This window comes from Panthera pardus, unplaced genomic scaffold (genome assembly GCF_024362965.1).
Source record: "Panthera pardus isolate Hobbes unplaced genomic scaffold, ASM2436296v1 HiC_scaffold_7, whole genome shotgun sequence".
NCBI classification, from domain to species: domain Eukaryota; kingdom Metazoa; phylum Chordata; class Mammalia; order Carnivora; family Felidae; genus Panthera; species Panthera pardus.
The window spans coordinates 29,901,587-29,924,843 of record NW_026527002.1 but is presented as its reverse complement, the minus strand read 5'-3'; the positions used below and the strand labels follow the sequence as shown (position 1 = coordinate 29,924,843).

Below are 23,257 nucleotides of genomic sequence, written 5' to 3'. Positions count from 1 at the left end.
GGAACACAGAATCCCATGCAGGCTCCAGGCTCTGAGCTGTCAACACAGAGCCCAACGGGGACTCGAACTCACAACAGTAAGATCATGACCTGAGCCAAAGTTGGACACTCAACCAACTGAGCCACCCAGGCGCCCTGCATTGGTGGTGGGAATGAGAACTGGTTTAAGAATATTTCTGGAGCTGATGTGGCTACATATGTGATGTGTAAAGATTTACTCGAAGGATGTACATCACATTTATCACAGATACTTCAACCAAAGTTTCTAGTGTCAAGGGGATTTATTAAATGGTGTATTAAGAAGTGGACTCTCTTGTATTCAATAAAGTGTGATGTTGCAAACAAGACTTGAGGATATTTATGATATACTACTAATTGCAGAAAGCAACTTAGAAAACAGTATTATCTCACTTTTATAAGTGAAAAGTCATGCATTTATGCATTTGTATACAGAAAGAATAAATACAGTAAAATAATAGCCATGGTTGTCTACTTGATGGAATTATCAAGGAATTTTATTTTCACGAATCTGTCAATTTTCTACCACAAGCATATATTACTTTAACTTTTAAAATTATTTTTATTTTTTTAATTTTTTTTTTAATGTTTATTTTCAAAAGAGAGAGACAGACTGTGAGTTGGGGAGGGACTGAGAGAGAGACACACACACACAGAATCTGAAGCAAGCTCTAGGCTCTGAGCTGTCAGCACAGAGTTCAATGCGGGGCTCAAGCCCAGGAACTGTGAGATCATGACCTTAGCTAAAGTCAGACACTTAGCCAACCAAGCCACCCAGGTGCCCCAAAATTATTTTTAAGCTAACAATAACTACTATGTGTATTGCGCCACCATCTGCTCTCTGTTTGACTCACTGCAAATTCCTCAACCTCTCTGTCTCCTGTAAGAGGAAGATAATGCTTTCCAAACTACAATATTTTTGTGGCCTAAATGGAGTATGAAAATGCTAAGCCCAGTCTATCACATATTAGACATTCATAAATGAGCAGAATCTGACATCCAGCCTCCTGACCTAAATACCATCATCCTTGGCCATTCAGAAATCTGTCTGTAAACCTAAAATACAGTGTAAATCTTTTATTAAAAAATGACTTTGGGGGACATCTAGGTGGATCAGTCAGTTAAGTGTCTGACTCTTGATTTCGATTCAGGTCATGATCTCACAGTTCACAGGATCACACTCCACATCAGGCTCTGTGCTTACAGCCTGAAGCCTGCTTGGGATTCTCTCTGTCCTGCACTGCTCGCATGCCCGTGCATGCTCTCTCTTGCTCTCTCTATAAATATAAACTTAAAAAAAAAAAGGACTTTGGGGGAGCCTCGGTAACTTGGTTGATCATACAACTTTGGCTCAGATCATGATCTCACAGTTTGTGTTCGAGCCCCACATCAGGCTCGCTGCTGTCAGTGCAGAGCCTGCTTCAGATCCTCTGTCCTCCTCTCTACCCCTCCCCCACTCATGCTGTCTCAAAAATAAATAAACATTTTTAAAAAATGACTGGTGGACAGACTGAATTCAGTAACCACGTTATTCCATCATCTACCCTTTATTTTAAATTTCAAAGGCTTGAATAGGCTTTATCCAATTTACAAATGGTTTTTGTTCTAACCATATTTCCAAGTGGTGCATCAAATAAATGGTAGTTTATCAAACTAAACTGAAAATTCCTTTTTAATCCGGGGCGCCTAGGTGGCTCATTCGGTTAAGAGTCTGACTCTTGGTTTCAGCTCATATCATGATCTCACGGTTTGTGGGTTCAAGCCCCATGTCAGGCTCTGTGCTGACGTAAGTGCGGGACCTGCTGGGATTCTGTCTTAAAAATAAGTAAACTTTTAAAAGTAAAACATTAAAAAAAATTCCTTTTTAATCTATAATACACTAGAAATTTGTAGTATACTACAAATACACTACACTAGAGTACACTACACTAGAAATGTTTGCGATAGGACAAAATGGTTTTGAACTTGTAATGAAACAACATAGTAACCGATATATACCTGGACACAGGGCTTGAGGGAAGCAATTTAACCAGTGGTGTAAGTGGAGACTTTTGTAAAGAATATAGTCAGAGATTTCAAAGTGAGCCAGGCCAAACACAAAGAGATGATGCAGTTTTGAAGTGTGCTAAAAAATGCCAGCTCTGACCACCTCAACTAAACAGGCCAAAAAGCAGTGCAAAAGATGTATGCCATTAGGATACAAGTGAGCAGGGAGATCGCCTCCCCCCAGGCCTCCCCAGTTCCTCATGAAGGCCAGTCTCCCATGTGGTAGTTCATGCACACACATGGGACGATTAAGTGCACCAGGTCACAAGAGCAGAGAAAGCACTGGCTTCCTCCTGGCCTTCTGTGCCACTAGGCTGGAGTGGGACCATGTCAAGCCCTGAAGGCCTAACTAATGCCACGTGAGGAAATTCCTTGCCATTCCGAAATACCTGACAATTCTATTTTTTTTAAGTGTCTTCTTGCTGCGATGGGCCAAGTCCTGACCTACCACAAACAAGCTCGTAAGAAGGTGGCTGGCACTGGATTTTTTTTGTTTGACATTAGTCTGTCAATCATCACCTCTCATCTTATGCTTATGAATCAAAATAAGGTCTGTGTTTTTGCTTAAAACGGTATAATGATTTTCCTGTGGTAACTGGACAGGAATTAGAAGACAGAGGAAGAAATGAGAGTTGGCCCACATTCGGATTAATTAAAGTTTACCTGGTAAAAGAAGATGAAGCAACAACAGCACATGGACTCAAGCCCCTGTAGGTGAAGAAAGGTGACCAGAGGAGTGTGGTGGATGAAGCCGGACCACAGGAAAGCAGCCAGGCAGTCTGGAAGCTCCATTATCCGGTATGTTGCAGACATCTACCCTTCAGATACTCACTCAGTCAATGATTTATTTAATTGGGTCTCAGAGAAATTGGTTTTATAATATGCAAACAACTTTATGTTCAAAATAAGACTTTTACCGTATGTGCTGGAAGAGAAATACATTTAGAAACATCTTTCATTTTTAAGCTAGATAATACATGAATGCCTCACTAAGAGTTGATGTAGCTTACCTGGATATACATTTACAATGCCTTCCTCAAAATAATTTTTAAATATCTGTTGGGTTTTGCTTTTCTGAGCATTCCACGTCTATAAAACATTTCATAATTTTCTCCAGTGCTAGTTAAGAATATACTTTAAAATTGAACAGACTTAAGTTTTAGTTTTGGTTCTGCTTCTTACCAAGTGGGCGAATTACTTTGCCTCTCTGAGCCTTGGTGCTCATTTAAAAGGGAGATAATGATAGCGTTCACCGATCTGATATGCTGAGAGGAGTACACGCGTAAGCATGTGTCAGGTGCTCAGAAACATTTCAGGCATTGCACTCAATTACCCAACACGTTGTAATGTGCATACATTCAGGCATTAATCAGCAAACATTGTCAGCCATCCACTGCGTGGTAGGGCATGTGCTCGACATGCTGCAATGAACTAGGCTCTCATAACCCAGCTCTTTATGTGACATTCCTCCTGGGGTGCCCAGGAAGTTAGACCCACAGCATCTGGTGCATTCCTCTAGCAGAGTACTCAGTACTTTGGGTTGTACTTTAAGTCCACCCACCACATAGACCCTAAGCAGCCCTTGACTGTCTATGTCATAGTGCTGACATATACACATCAAGGGCTCAATGTATTTGTTGCACAGGAATGCATTGTGACCAACTTTGGATAAAACATTTCAGAATAAGGTATTTGGAACTCTTAGCCCCCAGGCAATTAATACTTTATAAACTACTCATAAGTAATATGGACCCAGGGGATCTATCTATTCTAACTAGAAGTGCTTTAGAAATTAGCTGGTCCGAAGAACCTCAGGCACAAATCCCCTTCATAGAAAGTCTGCCATACCCACAGAAGCAACTGGGATTAGGAAAGCTCTCCTGCAGTGGTTGTTGGGTGGCAGTTTGTAGACTGCCTCTACTTACCTAGATACAAATCCTAGAATGTCTATGCCTGCGAGCTCATCAAGTCGTCTGCTCCAAACCTCTCATTTTGCAGACAAAACCTCAAACCAGAAAGATTATATGAATACACTGAGCAAGTGTTGGGGCATCATGGAAAACAAGTCTCTTTGGCTCCCAGTCTAGTGCTTCTCTTTCCTGTGTTTGGTTACATCCACAAAGCCTCCACGAATGATGGATCGTAGCCATTGTCTGTGAATTTTTCTTCTCCACAGCCAGTGAAGGAAGAGTTCTCAATTTTTATCCCTGATCCCAGGTTCCAGCTGTACCTCTTGGGCTTAGGTTGACAAAGGAGGTTAGGGAAGAAGGCTCACGAGTCACACTTTAAAACCAACAGCCACGATGAATGACTTCTGGCATGAGTGTAGCTGCATGCATTATAACAACCTCCCAAAAGTCGTCAAAAATCGCTGCCCATTCCAATGCCTGGAACCTCATAAGTGAAGAGAGACCTGCTTCTTCAAATTAATGGAAATGTGAGCCCCCTCAGTCACTGCTACAATCATGCAGTCTTCCTTTCTGCCAGTGAGCAGTGAAAACACTTCCCACTGAGGCTTCTTGTTAGACAAGTTACCTCTGTTGTGCATATGGCTGAGCAAGGTTGTTGGGTCCTCTAAATTCCTTGAGTAGACCAAAGCATCTCCTGAGGGCCACCCCAGGCATCATTGCAACCCCAATATTATCCCTGGCAATCCTTGCCTTGCTGGTCCGCAAGACGCACTGGAGTGTGAGAGGAGGCAAGAGCAGGGATTCCAAAGACTGCTTACTTTCAGTTAAACCATATGGCCTATCCTGTTGTCTCATTTATAAGAAACCATTTTCAATTCTAAAGTTTCAATTAATAAAATCCAAACTGCTATCAATTTCCCACAAACGGAGCAGCCTGCGGCAGATTTCAGCAGGCGCCTTGTCTTTGCCTTTCCCATGAGCTTAGAGTGTCGCCTAGTGGGAAGAATGTGAAGTAGCACTTGATAATATTCCCGTAGAGGAAAAAACTACCAGGGGAGATGTCAGGAAGGCAACTAATTGAAAATACCAACGGTCTTGGTATTTGGCTGCTGTTTTACCGATTTGTCAGACCTAAAGTAGATACGTTCGAAGCTTTATCTCAACTATCTCATCTAAGAAAGTGTACTACCCGAATGAAGGTATTCATCCCATTAGATGTCAACTAGCATAAATAGGAGTGTATTCCATTTACCGTAGAATTCTTTCATGAATGTTTGTTTAACTTCATAAAATAGGAACATGAAATTGACCCTCGCCTTTCCCATTTTTATATCTGAAATTCTAAAAAGGCATTATCAACTGTTTTTGAATTTCAATAAACTTTTTAATTTATTCATTTCTATTATTTTACCTATTTATCCCTGGTATACCAGCTATACAACACTGAAAGGTTCCTATTTCTTTAAGTTCCCAATAGTTCTGTACCAGAACTACTCTCTACATTACCCTTTTCATTTTCTCACATTCTCTTTATTCCTTCACAAAACCTTTTTCTTGTTCTTTCTTTCTTTCTTTTTTTTTTTACTTCAGCTAGTTTTCTAAAAGTGGCATGTCTGATTTTTTGCCATCTAATTTTGAAAAAATGAATTTTTTTTCTTACTCCATATCTTCCTTTTGAGGAGTTTGACAATCTGAGAGAAGTGGTTTTATTCAAATAATTAAAAGATGGAAAGTTGCTGCTTGACTGGGTAGAAATTGGATATTTTTCCATACTGTCAAAACATATCACAGAAGCCAGAAAACCTCCTAGATTTTCTACTATTTATCCCACTCCTTCCTCAGTTGAATTTCCACTAACTGGAAGTTAGCCTCCCACTTCTCTCCACAGCTGCAATTTTTTGACTCCAAACTCTGATTCTTCTACACATTATCCTTTGTTCTACTGCACTATAATGATGAAGTGGCTCTCAACACCTCAACCTTGATGTCCAAAGCCAAGATGATCCTTTTCTTCCCCAATCCACACCCCACATCTGCTCCTGATATCCCTTATCTCATAGAAAATGGCACAACTCTGTGCCAAGTCACTCAAACAAGCAATCAGGGAGTATCAATGATTCCTTTGTCCCCTTTGATTTCCCTCCACATCTAAACCCCATCACCATGCCCTCAGCTCATGCCAGCCTCTCAGTAGATGTCCCCGTGTTCACTTTGTCCTTCTCCAGTCTGTTCTCTGTTATTTTGATAGATTAAACTTTGTAATATGAAAATTGATAGACATATAAGAATCCTCCATTGCTCCCCAATACTTTCAGCATAAATCCAAAGTCCTACACAAGGGTACTCAAGACCTTCATCATCTGGTTCCTAGCAGCCTCGCTATCTTACACCCAATGCTCCAGCCATCCTAGATGCCAGCTTACCCTTTCCTACCTTCCTGCCTTAGCTATACTACTCACTGCCTCCTCAGAGAAGTACTCAGTACTCAACTCAGGGACAGCTTGTCCAGAAGGCCAGAACAGGATGTCCTAAGGCATCCATGCAACACTGAAACACTTATCACATTGCATTGCACTGTCTTTTCATGTGCTGACCCTCCCCAGCTAGACTTCTTGAGGACAGGAACAGTTGTTATCCATTTTTGAAAACCTAATGCCCTACAGAATAATCATTATATTGGAAAAATTGTGAACAAGATAATAATGGGGAAACTTTGTGACTTCTTACCATGAGCGGCCAGGCATGACGTGGATGTTACATGTACTGTTGTATTTAATCTTCATATTGGCTCCATAAAGATATTTTTTAAATACTTGTTTTACAAATGAAGAAAATGAGGGTCAACAAAGTTAAAAAAAAATTATCTAAGGTCACTGTGTGGAAGGTGCAGTGTACCTTCCAAATCCCCCTTTAGGAAAGGACTTACTCCCTCATTGCTTAAGGAGTTGTCTATGGCACTGCTCCCCCAAGACTATGCAGTCTTTTCAAGGCAACCGCATTTATCGATCCCCATAGGGGATCACCTCCACTCGGGCATCACTTCAGATTGTCTCATGGGGTCAGCGAAGGCCTCCTTTGAGACTGCACTGCAGCTCAACTTCTACTCATTCCTTCTTTCTGTCCCTTCTTTCCTTGGGTGTTGATGCCACAAGCATTCCCAAATTAACCTCTTGTAGTTTATTCTCCATCTCAGAGTCAGCCTCCCAGGGAACCTGGCTGGTACCAGTCACACAAATAGACAATCAGCAGCTGTGCTCTGAACCCACTAGGCCATACCACCTCCTGTGATAAACAAGCCTTACTTACCTTTGTATCCCTGGTACTAAGCGTAGGTACTCAATAAATATTTGTCAGTTCACTTTTTCATTTGACTCTGGGGGGCAGGGTTGGTTAGTGTGGGTCATCTATTTGTAGTTCTTGCCCTCAATAACTTCACAATGTAGTCTACTGCCATGAAGTCTACTTCTCAGTCGGAAGAGCATGCGACTCTTGATCTCAGGGTCATGAGTTCGAGCCCCATGTTGAGTCTAAGAGATTACTAAAAGCAAGTGGGCTTAAAAAGTCATCCTGGGTCTACAGGCAGTGTCCATGTCATACATTTAGCTTCCCTGCACTTTAAAATCTACAGTGGGTGACTTCAAGCACTGCAGCCATCAGAAATCTTTGGTTATGGCAGAATGCTCTAGATCCTGCCAACATTTTCAGGAAAGAGACCAGAGTAAAAACAGCTCAAATTCCTTTAAATTTTAGTTTTAAGATAGGATCTTGAACTCTTTAATCTTGACTAAGAGCTAAGCTACAGAAGGGCTAACGTTTCAAATAGGGACTTAGGGGAGCACTCTTTACAAGTATTTGAACTATTATTGGCTTAATCTTTTTCTGGCTGAGGTTTGCTTTCTTTCTCTGCAAAAAAGAGGAATGTTATTTTTTAAAAAACTATCAGAAAAGTAAATAGATAGATTAGATAGATAAATAAAATTTCAGAAAGCTATCTGGCTCACTTTCCTAGGAATTCATTACACAGTTTTAGACCTCTGTGATTTTTTTTTTTATTGTCTAAATTAAAATAACCTTTTAGGAGAAATACCAGTAGAGAAGAGTCTAATGTTATATTATGAAGTGCTCCCCCCTTTCAGTCTGTCTCTTTGCTGCCCTCTACAGCCAAGGAAGGCAAAAAATGGTCCTTTCTTAGGTTCTACTGGCCTGGAACTAATTCCGTAAAGATTTTATGCCTGTGTCATCTTGTGAGGAAAGCACTACTATCAGCAGAGATGTAGGAAAGAGGTTAAGGAGATAGGTATTAAACTAAAGGAAACCTGCATTCAAAAAATTTTTTAAATTTATTTCATGTTTGTTTATTTTTGAGAGACAGAGCATGAGCAGGGGAGGGGCAGAAAAAGAGGAGACAAAGAATATGAAGTAGGCTCCAGGCTCTGAGCTGTCTGCACAGAGCCCAATGCGCAGCTCAAACTCTCATACCATGAGATCATGACCTGAGCCCAAGTCGGACACTTAACTGACTGAGCCACCGAGGTGCCCTCCTGCATTCAAATTCTTAATCTTAATTTACCAACTGTATGTGGCCTCACGAAGTTGCTTAATGTCTTTGAGCCACTTTCAATTTTACTATTAATGGCTACTTATATTAATACCTACTATAATACCTATTTCATAGCCATGTTTTATAAACTAAATGAAATATTAAATGAGACCCTTTGCACTTGGTTGGCATATAAATAGCATATGACAGATGGTGATAATTGTTATTTATGTTACCTCAGTTGCTCTGAAAATTGACAAGAGCATGAAGAAAGCATTTATTAAGCATTAACTTTGCACCAAGTACTGCACTAGCTTTACAAACATATTCCCATTTAATTCTCATGACAACCCAATGAGATTAATGATAGTATTCCAATTATATCATTAAAGAATTAAAGAATTTCAACCTCAGAAAGATTAAGAAACTTTCCCAAGGTCACACTGCTAGACTGGGACCTACGTAAGAACAGGATCTGTGTCTTGTTTAAATTCACAATATCTATCAAGTGGTCTGGTGAATGAAAGAAGAACAAATGAACGAATGGACTGGGCATTGCAGAAATGAAATATAAGCCTTATTTTCCATGTGGTGCAGACTATGCGTATGTCACATTCAAGGAAATAAGTCTTAAAGAAATATTAAGAAATCATGTAGATTGTTATGGATTCATAAAAGGTACAGAGTATTGCATACTACTTTAGGCTGAATATTTTGGTCTATACAATATATTTTGGTTCCAGGTGCTTAAGGAAATCTGTTTCCAATTATTAGCTGACCACTAATGGAATAGAGACTTCAGGGGGCACACAAAAATAATACAGATTTCATAAAATTAGTTCAATAAAGTAACTAAACAAACAGGTATAAGAATCAAAAACAACAAACACTAAAAGTGGGTTATACTATTCAAATATATAATATTCAAAATGTCCTGTTTTCAACAAAAAATATGAGACACAAAAGGAAACAAAAAGTATGATCCACACACGGGAGTAAAAAACCCCACAATACTATTGAATAGAAACCGTTCTTTAAAAAAGCTCATATGTTAAACTTACTAGACAAAGACTTTACATTGGCTATTTAAAATATGTTCAAAGAGCTAAAACAATTTCTAAAGTACCAAAGGAAATGATTAAACTCTTTAATTAAAAGGCAGAGATTTGTAAATGGATTCTTAAAAGCAATATCCAATTACATGCTGTTTACGAAAGACTAATTTTATTTTATTTTTTTAATGTTTACTTATTAGAGAGAGCGCACAAGCCAGGGAAGGACAGAGAGAGAGAGAGAGAGAATCCCAAGCAAGCTCCGTGCTCAGTGTGGAGTCCAGTGTGGAGCTTAATCCCATGACTATGAGATCATGACCTGAGCCAAATTCAGGAGTCAGACACTTAACCAATTGTGCCACCCAGAAGCCCCTAAAAGACTCACTTTAGATTCAAGCACAGATATAGACTGAGAATAAAAAGATGGAAAAAGATATTCCATGTAAATAGTAACCAAAAGAGAGCTGGAGTGGCTATACCAATATCAAACAAAATAGGCTTTAAGACAAAGATGTTGATATTGAAGAGATGGCAGGAAAACCAAAAGAAACGTCTAACTTCTACTTGACTGGAGCTTGGGATAGAACTCATGGCAAGAAATATACTTGATGACAAGACCATATTTTATTAAATTCTGTGTGTGTGTGCATAAACACACCAGAATCTTCTCCATGCATTTCCTCTACCCAGTAAGGTACCAGACTATGTTTGGGTTCCCCATCCCTGTGAAGGCAGCGAGTGGGGGCACTGGAAGTACTCACTTCCTTTGTTTCCCTCTCAAGAATCACAGTCCAGTGCTGCCTGTTGTTCAAGCCCTGTAAACTACTGTTGTGCATATTTTGTCCAGTTTTCTAGTTGTTTGAGCATAGAATAACAGGAGCATCCAGTTCCTGTTATTCTATCATGACCCAAAAGATGTAAAAAGTACAAAAGTCGGGGTGCCTGGGTGGCTCAGTTGGTGAAGTGTCCAACTCTTGGTTTCGGCTCAAGTCATGATCTCATGATTAATGAGTTCAAGCCCTGCATCAGGCTCTGTGCTGACAGTGTGGAGCCTGCCTGGGATTCTTTCTCTCTCTCTCTCTCTCTCTCTCTCTCTGCCCCTGCTCTCTCAAAATAAATAGACTTTTTTTAAAAATTCATAGTCATTCATTTAGTAAATATTTATCAAACATGTCTGTATGCAAGGAACTGTGTAGAGTCCTGGGGATACACTATGGAACTGGAAGACGTACGGTCCATGCCTTCATGGTCATCCAGCCCAGCAGAGAAGAACAATAATAATTAAGTAATAATTCAAGAAATATAAATCCTGGTAGGTGATTAGAGAGAGAGTAGAGTCCTATGAAAGCATATAACAAGGAGACTTGATTTAGTCTTTGTAATCAGGAAAAGTTTCCCCAAACAAATAACGTTTTAACTAAGATTTAAGGAAAAAGTAAGATTTGGTATCTGTGTGTGTGGATGGTGGGAAGACTGCTAAGAGGAACAGCATTGCAAAAGGCCTGTGGCAAGACAGACCCATTAGAGATCAAGTCCAACCCTTCGAGTTCCCAATGAGGAAACAAAGGTTCAGAGTTTATGACATGCCTGGTCATACTACATTAATGGCAGAGCAGAGGCTAGAATCCAGGACTCTTACCTCCAGGTTTAGTGTTCTTCACATTCCACTATGTACCCTAGCAAATAGAGGGAATACTAGAACATTTTATATAATGACATTTGTCACTTTATGGCCCATGACATATTATGGGCAATCCATCATTTTGTAATTTATTTTCATTTAAAAATAATTATAGCCAAAATTTTATTCATGATATACTTTTAATTGCCTTTATGTTTATGTATATACAAGGAATGTGCCATAAATTGTAAATAAACATACAAGAGAGCACAAAATAGGAAAGAATGAACATTCACACATTTCGCACGCAGAAGCCACAACAGCGTCATAATGGCCTGGGAGTGTTAACGTGGCTTCCTAAGTGGCTAAATTACACCCCGGAGATTCTCGCTCAGCAGTGTAAGCTGTTAGTGCTTTCAAACATTTTAGGAAATGCATCCATTGCTCCATTCCAAGCTTAATTGGCATAATAAATGTCAATTAAAGCTCTTTTAAGATTTAAACTGTGAAACTGAAGTGAAACTATGTATAGACTCACATAAGACTTCTCTACATGAAGTCTCTCCCACAAGAGACATGGTGTATTTGCATTTACCATGGGGTAGACACGTTCTAACATGGATACACATAGCAAACTTGCTTCATGTAGAAAAGAAAGATACTTTCTCTAGCTATTATCCTCAACACATCACTCTTACATGGCCTATAAACTGTTATACATTTTTACGCGTACATAGAATTCCGTTTTCTTTCAACAAGTGTATAGAGGGCACCAAGTATGTGCCAGGACTAGAAATACAGGAGTGAACAAGATAGAATGCCCCCTCCCATCAGCATGGAAAGATCCTCTGAGATGCTACCAGGAAGCCTCTTCCCATCCCTGATTCTATGTCTACATGCGATTCTTTGTAACTTTTACCTACAAGCCTTAAAAGACAATTACTCATCCAGTGTAAATATAAAACAAGGTCTTTGTTAACTTCTAAACATTGCAAAAACATGTTTTTTGTGTGTCTAATGTACAGTTCATTAATTTAGATGTCAACAAATTCCACTGTAGTTTAAGTAGCCCAAGCTGCCAATTGTTTGATATCATCATCCTCTTCTTCTGCCCTCCTGGAAGATGCTGGAACAAAAAATAGATAAAAATTAGTAAGCGGCGACATTCCCACTTTCACCAGAGAAAACAGGTATGAATACAGGTATTAAAAGTTACACATCTATGAAGTAAAAAGCAAGTGTTAAAAGGGATGGACCTGGGTAATTATTTTAGGCAAGTATCTGACTGTAGGTAGTTGAGGTGTGCAACAGACCTGCTCGGGATCGATGTGCAGCAGAAGACATGCCTGACGTTCGACTCGGCATTCTAGCTGGCTGTGCGGGGAGGGAGGAAGAAGGCACATTTGGAAGGTGGATATTTGTCATCTTCTTATTTAATTCTTCCTGCTCCAATTCTTCAAGTTCTGCCATCAACTCATCCTGAACATAGGAGAAAGAAAGAATTATGAAGTTAACGTTTCAAGAAGTGGGTTTCCTCAAACACAATAATAAGAACATCTGCTACCCAATTGATATGTGAGAACCCAGTGAAACGGAATATTTATTTTAAGACTAAGTCTTTTTTTGCAACACTGAGCAATGATTAAAAAATGAATATTTTGGTTTGTGCAAATTTGTTGTAGTTAATCTTATAATACTTCAGTAAACAGTTATTCAAGTAATTTGTGTTAACTGAATTTATAACTTCCACAGTTTCTAGGAAATTTGCACCTTGCCTGTCATTTTTTCCACTGTATCTTTCCTATTGTAAAAAAGTAAGAATCTGTAAAACTTTAATTGGAGCAAATAAGTACTTCCATCTGGGCCAATGCTTTTGAAAACATAACAACAGGTATAGCAGAGCCATAATGTACAGAAAGTAAAAAGAATCAAAGATACTATGGTGTCTTTGTTAAATTACCAAAGCCAATATAAATCATGCTGTGTGTTTGGGTAAAGAAAACTGCACCTCAAGGTAGGTACACTGTACTTCTTTCTTTTAGCTATAGTCTCAGAGAATCTGGCTTAATCCTAAACTATTCTCTGTCCTAAGAACCTTAGAGAGGCAAGACTAGTTTGAGACTTTAACAGCATAAGTCACCTTATAGCAGATATGACTATGGTAGTTCAGATATAACTGGCTCCATGAATACTCAGGTAGAGTCCAATCCCCACTGAGAGAGCTTGAGAGTCAAAACTAAATTTGTCATCATTTGAATTCTGAGGTTGTCACCATCAGAAATGACCTAAGACACTCTTATGTTTATTTGGCCAAGGAGAGTCTTCATTTATTCATTCATTCATCATTGAACAAATTTATTGAGAGCTCACTCATGGTCAGGTATTGAACTCAATGCTGGGGATGCAAAGCTGAATCAACAGTCCCTACATTTAAGAAGTTCATTATTGAATGTGGGAGAAAGATACATAAATAAATCACCATCTCGTATTAAAATGAGAGTAACAATACTACGGGCCAAGACAGGAGGTACTTAAGCCAACCACAACATTTGACCAAGTCAATGTATATCAGATATGCAGCAAGCCTAATGATTAACCACTGGTAAATCTACCTCATGAAAAGGAAATAAATCATGAAAGTGTATGTCATCAGGCCATGTGAAATAGTATGGTCAGTGTACTTGTGAGCTTTCTGGTTTCCCACAAGCTATATGAATAAAGGGCTTACAGAATGAATACTCTGAGGCCTATTTTTGCTCACAAAACAATTAGGAACAAATATAGTAAATATAGTAATGGCAGAACACTATTCCACATTGAAGGTGTGCCCAGAATTGTCAATAGCGCTTGAGAGCTATCAACAGTACAAAGAAGATATTGATATTTTCCTTAATAAGTATGATGACAGAATAATCATCTCCTCCATCGTTTACAGCCTTTGAATACCAAACACCCATCCACTGATAAAATAATTTTAGAATTAAGAAACTTCAGAGATAATCTAGCCATCCAGTAATTTTCACTTTATAGATGAGAAAACTAAGGGTCAGAAAAGTGAAGGGGCTTACACAAAGTTTAGTAACAAATGGCAGAACCCAGATGTCCTTATGAGCCCAGAGTCCCTTCCCCATATCATAATGCACTCAATAGGTGCTTATTGGGCTAACCAGGGGTAGGCAACCTTTCTTTAACGGGCCAGATAGCAGTATTTTAGGTTTGCTGGCCACATACAGTCTCTGTTGCATAGTCTTCTTTGTTTCTATTGTTACTACTGTTATTTTCTGCGGTCCTTCAAACATGTGATATCCTTAGCTCACGTGCCATACAAAAAGCCTATGGGAAGGATTTGGCCTGAAAGCCGAAGTTTCTAACCACTCATCTACACCATTTTGGTGGGGGGAGGCATATTTTTTATTTTAACTCCAGTATAATTAACCCACAGTATTATATTAATATCAGGTGTACAATATAGTGATTCAACAATTCTATACATTACCCAGTGCTCACCATGATAAGAGTACTCTTCAATCCCCATCACTATTTCACCCATCCTCTCATCTACCTCCCCTATGGCAACCACCAGTTTGTTTTCTATATTTAAGAGCCTGACTTTTTTGGTCTCTTTTTTTATTTTGTTTGTTTTGTTTCATAAATTCCACATATGGTGGTCTACGCTATTTTTAAAAGTTGATAACACTCAGTTCTCATTTCCTAGGCCTCCATGGAACCACATCTTACTTAGTAGAAAGTCAGGAAGTCAGATTCTTTCTCATACTAATCAGACAACTGGAAACATTTCAAAACATATACTAGTCCTACTTATGTGTGCTTTGAGTAGAACAATTGAAATTCACGGTGCAGACACCACCATTATAATTATAGTCTCTATTATTGGACTGATTAATCTAAATGGAATGTGTGTGTTAATAATGCCACTCCACACTTATTTTGTTTCATGGCCTGAGTAATAAACAGAGGCAGACTAACCTCTAATTTAACAACTACAGAGCATGATACGTCTGTTCCTTGCAGAGTGACACAGTCTGCTTTGCTTTGCCCAGATGTGCGAGCACTTGATTCCTTGTAATGGTGCTATTTAGGCTTCAACCATTAAAAGTCACTAACTTTACATAATCACATACTGCCTCTCCTTAATAGCTGAAAACTTAATTAGGGGGTGGTTTGCTAGACTATATTAATCTTTCTTTTAAATCAGAGCTACCAACACTTTCATTCCCCCCTTGTGAGAAGCACATCACTAACAAATATCACTTATTCTTTAGTGCTGTTTAAGAAAATATTTATGAAAACCCACCTGCTATATTTGAGAGGAAGCTATCCTTTTTAGTACCCATAATACTCCATTCTTTACACTGTGTTACCTACCTCATCAAAGTCATCACCAAATCCAGCCCGTTGAGAAAAGGCTTCTGAGATTTCTTGGGCAATATCCTGCTGCTCTGTGATTTCTTGCATCAAATCATCTATTTTGTTCAGATCCCTGGGAAATAATATGTTGTTGAAATGTTTTCTTTTCTTTTCTTTTAAATGTTTGTTTATTTATTTTGAGAGAGAGAGAGAGAGAGAGAAGATGCAAGCCAGGGAAGGGCAGAGAGAGAGAGGAAGAGAGAGAATCCCAAACAGGCTCTCTGCTGTCAGGGCAGAGGCCGATGTGGGCCTCAAACTCACGAGCCATAAGATCATGATCTGAGCTGAAATCAAGAGTCAGATGTTTAACCAACTGAGCCACCCAGGCACCTCTAAATATTTTAGAATTTTACTTTAAAATTATGAATTTGGGGGCACCTGGGTGGCTCAGTCAGTTGAGCATCCGACTCTTGATTTTGGCTCAGGTCGTGATCCCAGGTTTGTGAGATCAAGCCCCGCATTGGGCCCACACTGAGTGTGGAGGCTGCTTAAGATTCTCTCTCTCTCTCTCTCTCTCTCTCTCTCTCTGCCCCTCTCCCCCGCTTATACACACACACTCTCTCTCTCTCTCTAAAATAAAAATAATAATAAAATGAATTCAGCTATAATCCCATATGAAAAATGAGTCAATTTAATGTGAACTCTTAGTTATTTCAGTAAGATAATAAAAATTTCTGGTGATAGCATTTATCAACTTTAAAAACAACTTGCATTTTGTGAAAATTAATAAACCTGCATACACGCATATATTTTAAATATTTGATAAATGGCCATTACATTTGGGACTCACTAGAGACTATAACAACATTTGTCGATGCATTTTGAAATTTTGTCTGGTAGAACATATGTAGAATTTAATATATGCTGCCATGTATCAGTTCAGCAGGAAATGGTGCCATGGACCACCAAGGACCACCATGACCAAGATAAGCTGTGGCAACTCTCACCAGTAACTATCCGACAGCAGCCTTTTAGAGAAGCTAAACTCTGGAACTAGAGATCTTCTAGAATGCTTAGTGGCTCTGAGATCCTGACTTCCTGAGAGCTTTCCCATGGCTGCTGATGCCCAGGGAGAATACTAATGAAAGCAGGATGAGGCCTCCGAAGCTCTCAGAAGAATCCTCAACCTCAGCACAGGAATCCAGGTAGCCACAGGCCCACAACACACAGCTGCTTTGAAGACAGCTTCTGGCACCTGAACCCCACCAGCCTCTAACCACCAGCCTAAGCAGGCAGTGTCTGAAGGCCAGGATCTGAACTGCTTCACTACCATTCTGTCTCTGAATCATTCCTCCAACTCTGAAACTAGGGCAAACTGATTGAATACCAGAGAAGTGACAATTTACCTCATTATTAAGCAAACACTGCAATTTTGACTCCCAGTGGAATAAATATTGTGCAAGTTTTCCAGACTCTACATATGGGAAGACAAGTATTTTTACATTAAAAAGTTTTCTTTTAGCATCCTCCTATCACCCCTCATTTCCAATTATTATCATTATAACAAATATACAGTGAGCTTATTTATAAAAAGGAGTATGAGAAAGGCACAACTGAAGTTTGGGCCTGAGGTTGAACTTTACTCCAAAGGAATACGGTGGCATACTGCTGCTCAGCTACCTGGAGAGAGAGGCCGTGATTCTGTACTACAGTTTAGCACCCAGCTTTACAGCAATGATAGATTTTTGACTCTGACAGTGACTCTAGTGATCTTTCTGAAGCTATCAAAATGACAGCTGATTATCAATGAATTATCAAGGCAAGAAAATGTTAGCAAAGATGTCTTCACTGACCCCAGCCTCCCCCTCTCCCATTTTTCCCATCCACAGACACTTCTCTACATCCTTCAGGCATTTTTGCTCTTATACATCTTTGACCCAGACCTCACTGTCATATCTAATCTCAGGAAAGAATCAGGTCTCAGTCACTGATTTCCCAGCATGAATGTAAAGCAAATTATCACCAGCCCCACTACCACTATGAATATTGGTACTAAGTGCTTACCTTGTGCCAGAAACTATGCTAAGTGCATTGTATCTAGTATCTCATTGAATCTCACAATAACTACATGAGGTAAGTACTATTATGATCTCCAATTTACAGCTAAAGAAATTGAATCAGGGAGAAGCAAAGTAATTTACTCAAGGACAGTTGGCAATGAAACTGGGATTAAATATAACTCAGCAAATGTAACCTCAAATTCATGCTCAAAGCTATTATTCTAGGTCAATATTTCTCAAACACTGGTTAGTATCAGAATCACCTGGAGAATGTGGTTAAAAACAAAAAGGCTCAATCCCTACCCTTCTTCAAGGATCCTGGCCATCTGTGTTCTCTTTTGTAGTTTTCTGGGTTTGACAACCACTGTTCAGTAATTCTAACACTCTCACAAGTGTTGACATTTAGGCCTTTTTAAAACAACAGCATGGGGGTGCCTGGGTGGCTCAGTTGGTTAAGCGTCTGACTCTTGGTTCTGGCTCAAGTCATGATCGTAAGGTTTGGTGGGTCCGAGCCCCCCATCGGGCTCTGTGCATGGAGCCTGCTTAGAATTCTGTCTCCCTCTTTCTGCCTCTCCCTCGCTCACACACTTTCTGTCTCTTTCAAAATAAATAAATAAACAAACAAAAAAAAAACAACTGCTGTGTGAAAGCATTTACATGTGGAGTGTCAGACAATATTGAGGCAACTGGGAAACATTAAGAGCAAAGTGAACGTCTTCATTTTTTCATGGTCTTTTTTTTTTTTTCCCCTACTCTAACTTCTAATCTTTCTCCAAGGGGGCGTTCCATTCCAACATGTCAAAAAGCCTGAAATGAGTAACTCCATTCCTGCCAAAATCATCACATAATTCCAAAGGCTCTTCCCAACATTGAGAGAATTTATGACTTGGAGGGAGACCAAATTCACTCACATGTTTTCATGAACTGCTTTCATCGCTTTTGCCGCAAAGCCCATGTTTCTTAACACCTCGGTGTTGGTGTGTGAGTTTTCCAGGGCTTCTCTCTGGAACTCAATGGTGGAAAGTGTGCCATCAATCTGAGTGAGCTGCTTCTCAAACCTCTTCTTTCTCTTTAGTGCCTGTAATGCAGCTAAATAAGGGAGAAGCCACGTTTATCAGCAGAAAGCCCAAGCCACAAACTCAAGAGACATCTGCCCAACACCAACCATAGACTCAGCATTGTCAATCCCTACAGACAATGAGGGTGCCAAATAAAGCTGAGAAACACTAACATCTGCCCTTTCAATCACCTGCAGCAACTACTACTCATCAAACATCTTGTTATTCTTTTCTTCCAAAGATCTGGCAAGTGTAAGAGGATGAAAAGTCAGTTTTCATATTTCATAAAATATATCACAGCAGTGTTTCTATCAGTATAGAGTTTTAGGGAAAAGATGGATAAAAATCTATTTTATAGATTTTGAAAGTATGATCCTTTATATGTTTTGGGGAGCTATGATAAGTTTCATGGCAAACAGTTGGAATTGTTAGCTTTTTATTGTCATCAAAGTACATAAAAATCCTATTAATTCCCTTATTCTTCTACTTCCCTTAACTCTGGTATACACCAAAAAGAAATTTTTATTTTCCTTCTTTTATCATTATAAAATAATAAAAGTATTTTGCTAGTATGGAAAAAAATGAATAAAAATCATGCAGTAGAAAAACAAAACTTTAGAGGAAGAAAAGAATCTTAATAACTGTCTATTCTAGCCTTATTTCCTTATTTTAAAGACAAACTAATTGAGGTCCAGAGAAGTTATGTGACTTTCTTGAAGGTAGATGGTGAGTGGCAGCTGGAACCCAAACCTAGGTTGATGAGCTTCATGTCTTGGTCTAAAATAATTATGAGCTGTCAGCAAGGTTACATCTAACCATGAGCACCCATGAGATCAACACTGCTAGAGTCATATTCAAGAATTAGTAGCAAGCTGGTGAGAGAAAGAAATGTTGCCTTCAGAAAAATATCCAAACACCCTCCCATCAGCTCTTAAACAAAATACCCACTTCATTTGAAAATCACAAAATCACAAAACTTAACAAAGTTTTGACTATGGCACCCTCCCCAAAAGAAGACCCTAAAATATGAGCTTTGATAAGCCATTTAGGGAACGTGCAGGAAAAGAGAAGCAGAAGGATGTTAATATAAAGATAATTAAATAGAACTGACAAAAGAACTCAAGTAGCTTTATGGTTTCAGAGTGGAGCATGTAAGTTATTGCCACAGAGATTTTTAAGAGAAGGCTCTCTTCTAACTCTGTTTTTGTCAATTCATTCTTGTAATCCCAACAGATTTAGTTTGCTTACTCTATGCTTTTTGTTTGGTACACAAAGACTCATAGTCATTATAGTTTGCTAGATTTTACTGGCTATCAGTGTAAAATATTACTGTCTGTCCCATTTACACCTCTTTGCTCTAAATTCCATTTTGCTTTATATTAATGTTTCAGCTTTCCTTTTGTTACAATTTGCCTGTAATAATTTCATGGGGACCTATATTTCATAATTGTTTTCTATTTGCTCTTTTTGGTATACCTATTACAAATAGCATATACTTGGATACGTAGTTTGTGTGACTGTTTTCAACCATTCATATAGTCTCTTTTAATATAAGATTTTAACTCATGTTTATTTATTGTGATAACTGGTATCTAATATGGTCTTTCTATTATCATCTTTTTTGTGTTTTCTGTTATATTCTTATTTACTTTTTGCTGTCTTTTCTTTATGTATATTGATCAATTTTTTTTGTTCATTTCCCCCCTTTAATTTGTTAGACCATTATATATACTAAATGTATTCCCCTAAGTATGCTCTTATATTTAAAATATACACATACAGGGCACCTCGGTGGCTCAGTCGATTGAATGTTTGACTTCAACTCAGGTCATGATCTCGAGGTTCATGGGTTCAATCCCCACATCTGTCTCTGTGCTGACAGCTTGGAGCCTGCTTCAGATCCTCTGTCTCCCTCTCTCTCTGCCCCTCCCCCACTCATATTTTCTCTCTCTCTCTCTCAAAAATAAATAAAATTTTAAAAATTTTAAAAAATTAAACTATACACATACAATTAAGTTTTCTATGTTGAAAATTAATCAAAATTTATAATTTATTGTTCCCAAATAAGATTCATTGCTCACCCCAGACCTTCCAATGCTTGATTGAAATAATCTTCAGTTTTATTAGTTACAGATGATTACTGGTTGTTTTACTATCCTTTCAATTTTGAAGGAAACTTAATTCTTAACAATTGCATTAAGTTTGACAGACACAATTTCAACAGTTTACAATAAACTATAGAATTTGCTGGCTTAATTCCTTACTATTGCCTCTTGTATCCTACATCATCCTTTCATGGAGTATTTGTACTTTACTAGAATAAATCTTAAAGGTTTTTTTTTCCAGAAAGGTGCATAGATATGAATTCTCTAAATACCTATAGGCTTGAAAACGTCTTCATTTTGTTTCAAACTTGAATAATAGTTTGGATTTTTTATAGAACTCTCAGTTCAAAATATTTCAAAAATTCTGACTATTCCATTGTCATTAGGTAATCAATATTTGAAAAGTTAGATGACAATATTATTTGTATCCCTTTGTAGAAAATTTGTTAGCTTATTTCCTCTTTGGAAATGTTTAAGATTTACTTTCTTAGAGTTATGAAATTTCACCAGCCTAGGTGTAAGCATGTGCCTTTTATTTTTTGCTTCTCCCAACTAAGCATTCAGTGGGGTTTTTTTTATTCTGAAGAATTAAGTCTTCCTTCAGTTGGAGAAACTATATGCTTTGAATTTTTTTTTTTTATACTTCTTTCACCAAACCATTCTCTGTTTTCTCTCTTTTGAAACCTCTATATGATGGATGTGGGATTCCTTGGCTCTATCCTTCAATCTATTAGTTTATCTCTTTTTGTTCTATGTTCTAGGAGAATTACTTAACTTTATATTCTGGATTACCAATTAGTCTTCAGCTAGATTGATTCTACATTTTACCCTTTTGTTTATTTATTTTTAATTATGCTTTTTAACTTGTAAGAATTTTTTTCTTCTAGCTACTCATTTTTATGGCAGCCCATTCTTGTCTTATAATTCAATAGCCTCTTGAATCTCCCTGAAGATACCAAAACAAGTTTTGTGTTAACATATCTTATTTCCTACATCATCTCTTTTCTCTTGAGTTTGGTTGTTTGCTTTGCTTATCTTAACCCTTCTCTTTCTTGCAATTATCTTTCACTGAATTTCTTCTGAGTCTGTGTTAAAAGCTCATATTTATAAATGAAAGACTACAATAGTTAGTATAAATAGCTGGGCCTCTTGTAGTTACATAAGTGTTTTCCCGTGAGGCCTCTCTCTTGAAAGGCAAGGCTGCCCAAAGCTCTGCAAAAGAAGTGGGTGTGGTATGCCATCAGGCAGGTTTCCTTCCATGGGAGGGAGCAAGTAGACAGGCTTGACAAAGAAAGGCTTTATTTTAGGTGTGGAACATTGTTCTATATTTCCCTGGTAAGTGGTAATTTTCTTCCCCCACGCCTCCCTGCCCACCGTGGAGGTCCAGGGTTATCAGGCTCTGCTCTGCTTCCCTCTCCAGGTGCAACATCACAATTCAAGTCCCTGCTGAACAGTGCTTACACTTCATTCATGAAAGAGTTTTTATTAGTTTAACCTGTCCTTTGGGAAAGAACTAAAACAATTTTTAAAAAATTACCTGGCATACAGACCTTTCTATGATATTACACAATATCACCCTGTACAGAGGCTCATCACATTAATGACCAGAGCTGTGTGAAAGTTTTCCCCCCAACATGGGGAGAATTACCAGTTGGTGCTCTGCACTAACACTGCGTGTGGATCCATTTCTACTTCTACATTTATCACACTGCATTATAATTATTTGTAAAACCTTTTCTACCCCACTTCCACTACACCAGTCATAAGCCCTTTGAAGAAAGATGTAGCATCCTATTCTCCTCTTTCCCCAGTACCTGGCCCAGTTCCTGGCCCATGGCCAATAAAATACATAACAAAAACTAACTTTGAGTATTTGTTACATGCCAAACTGCTGCTAAGTGCTTTGTGTGAATTATGCCATTAACTCACAAGAACTCCACGAGTAGGTACTATTATTGACCTACTTTACAGTAGATAAAATGAATGAATATTAAATAAATAAACTTGACAATTTTGTGCACACGGTATAATGACAGCATGGCATAATAGAAAAAGTATGGCCTTCAAGGCCAGAGTGTGACTTCTTCTTCCATAGATATATACGTCTGGGTAACACACTTGCTTTCTTTGAGCTTCAGTTTGCTGGTCTGCAAATGGGGATATAATCCCCATGATGCTAGGTGATTGTCTTAAGAATTAGGGATAATTTATGGAAAACACCTCATATAGTGCCTATGCAAGGTAGACACTTAGAAATTACATATTATCATTACTAATAGCAATTATATAACATTCATTAATTTATGCAATTGTGTATCTTATTTCTGAGACCAATGAGCAAGAAGTTCCCTGGCTTTTTTGCCATAACTCACCATAACCAGAACATAATACTAGAATACATTTAAAAATCTTAGAAATATCAGAAAATTTCAGGAAGGTAAACTTCAAATACACATCTCCACCCAACATACCCAGAAATA

General features: G+C 38.4%; 1 protein-coding gene across 1 annotated transcript in view; it reads right to left on the bottom strand.

Annotated features, from left to right (window-relative positions):
• Positions 1 to 9,068: 9,068 nt before the first annotated feature.
• CHMP4C (charged multivesicular body protein 4C) overlaps positions 9,069 to 23,257 on the bottom strand; it is a 29,153-nt gene continuing 14,964 nt past the window's right edge. Inside the window, exons 2-5 of the mRNA XM_019453364.2 lie at positions 18,526 to 18,703; positions 15,573 to 15,687; positions 12,500 to 12,665; positions 9,069 to 12,312 (exon numbers count right to left, since the gene is read on the bottom strand). Coding sequence (XP_019308909.1) covers positions 12,248 to 12,312; positions 12,500 to 12,665; positions 15,573 to 15,687; positions 18,526 to 18,703 — 524 coding nt within the window. The 3' untranslated portion in view covers positions 9,069 to 12,247. The remainder of the gene's footprint in view (positions 12,313 to 12,499; positions 12,666 to 15,572; positions 15,688 to 18,525; positions 18,704 to 23,257) is intronic.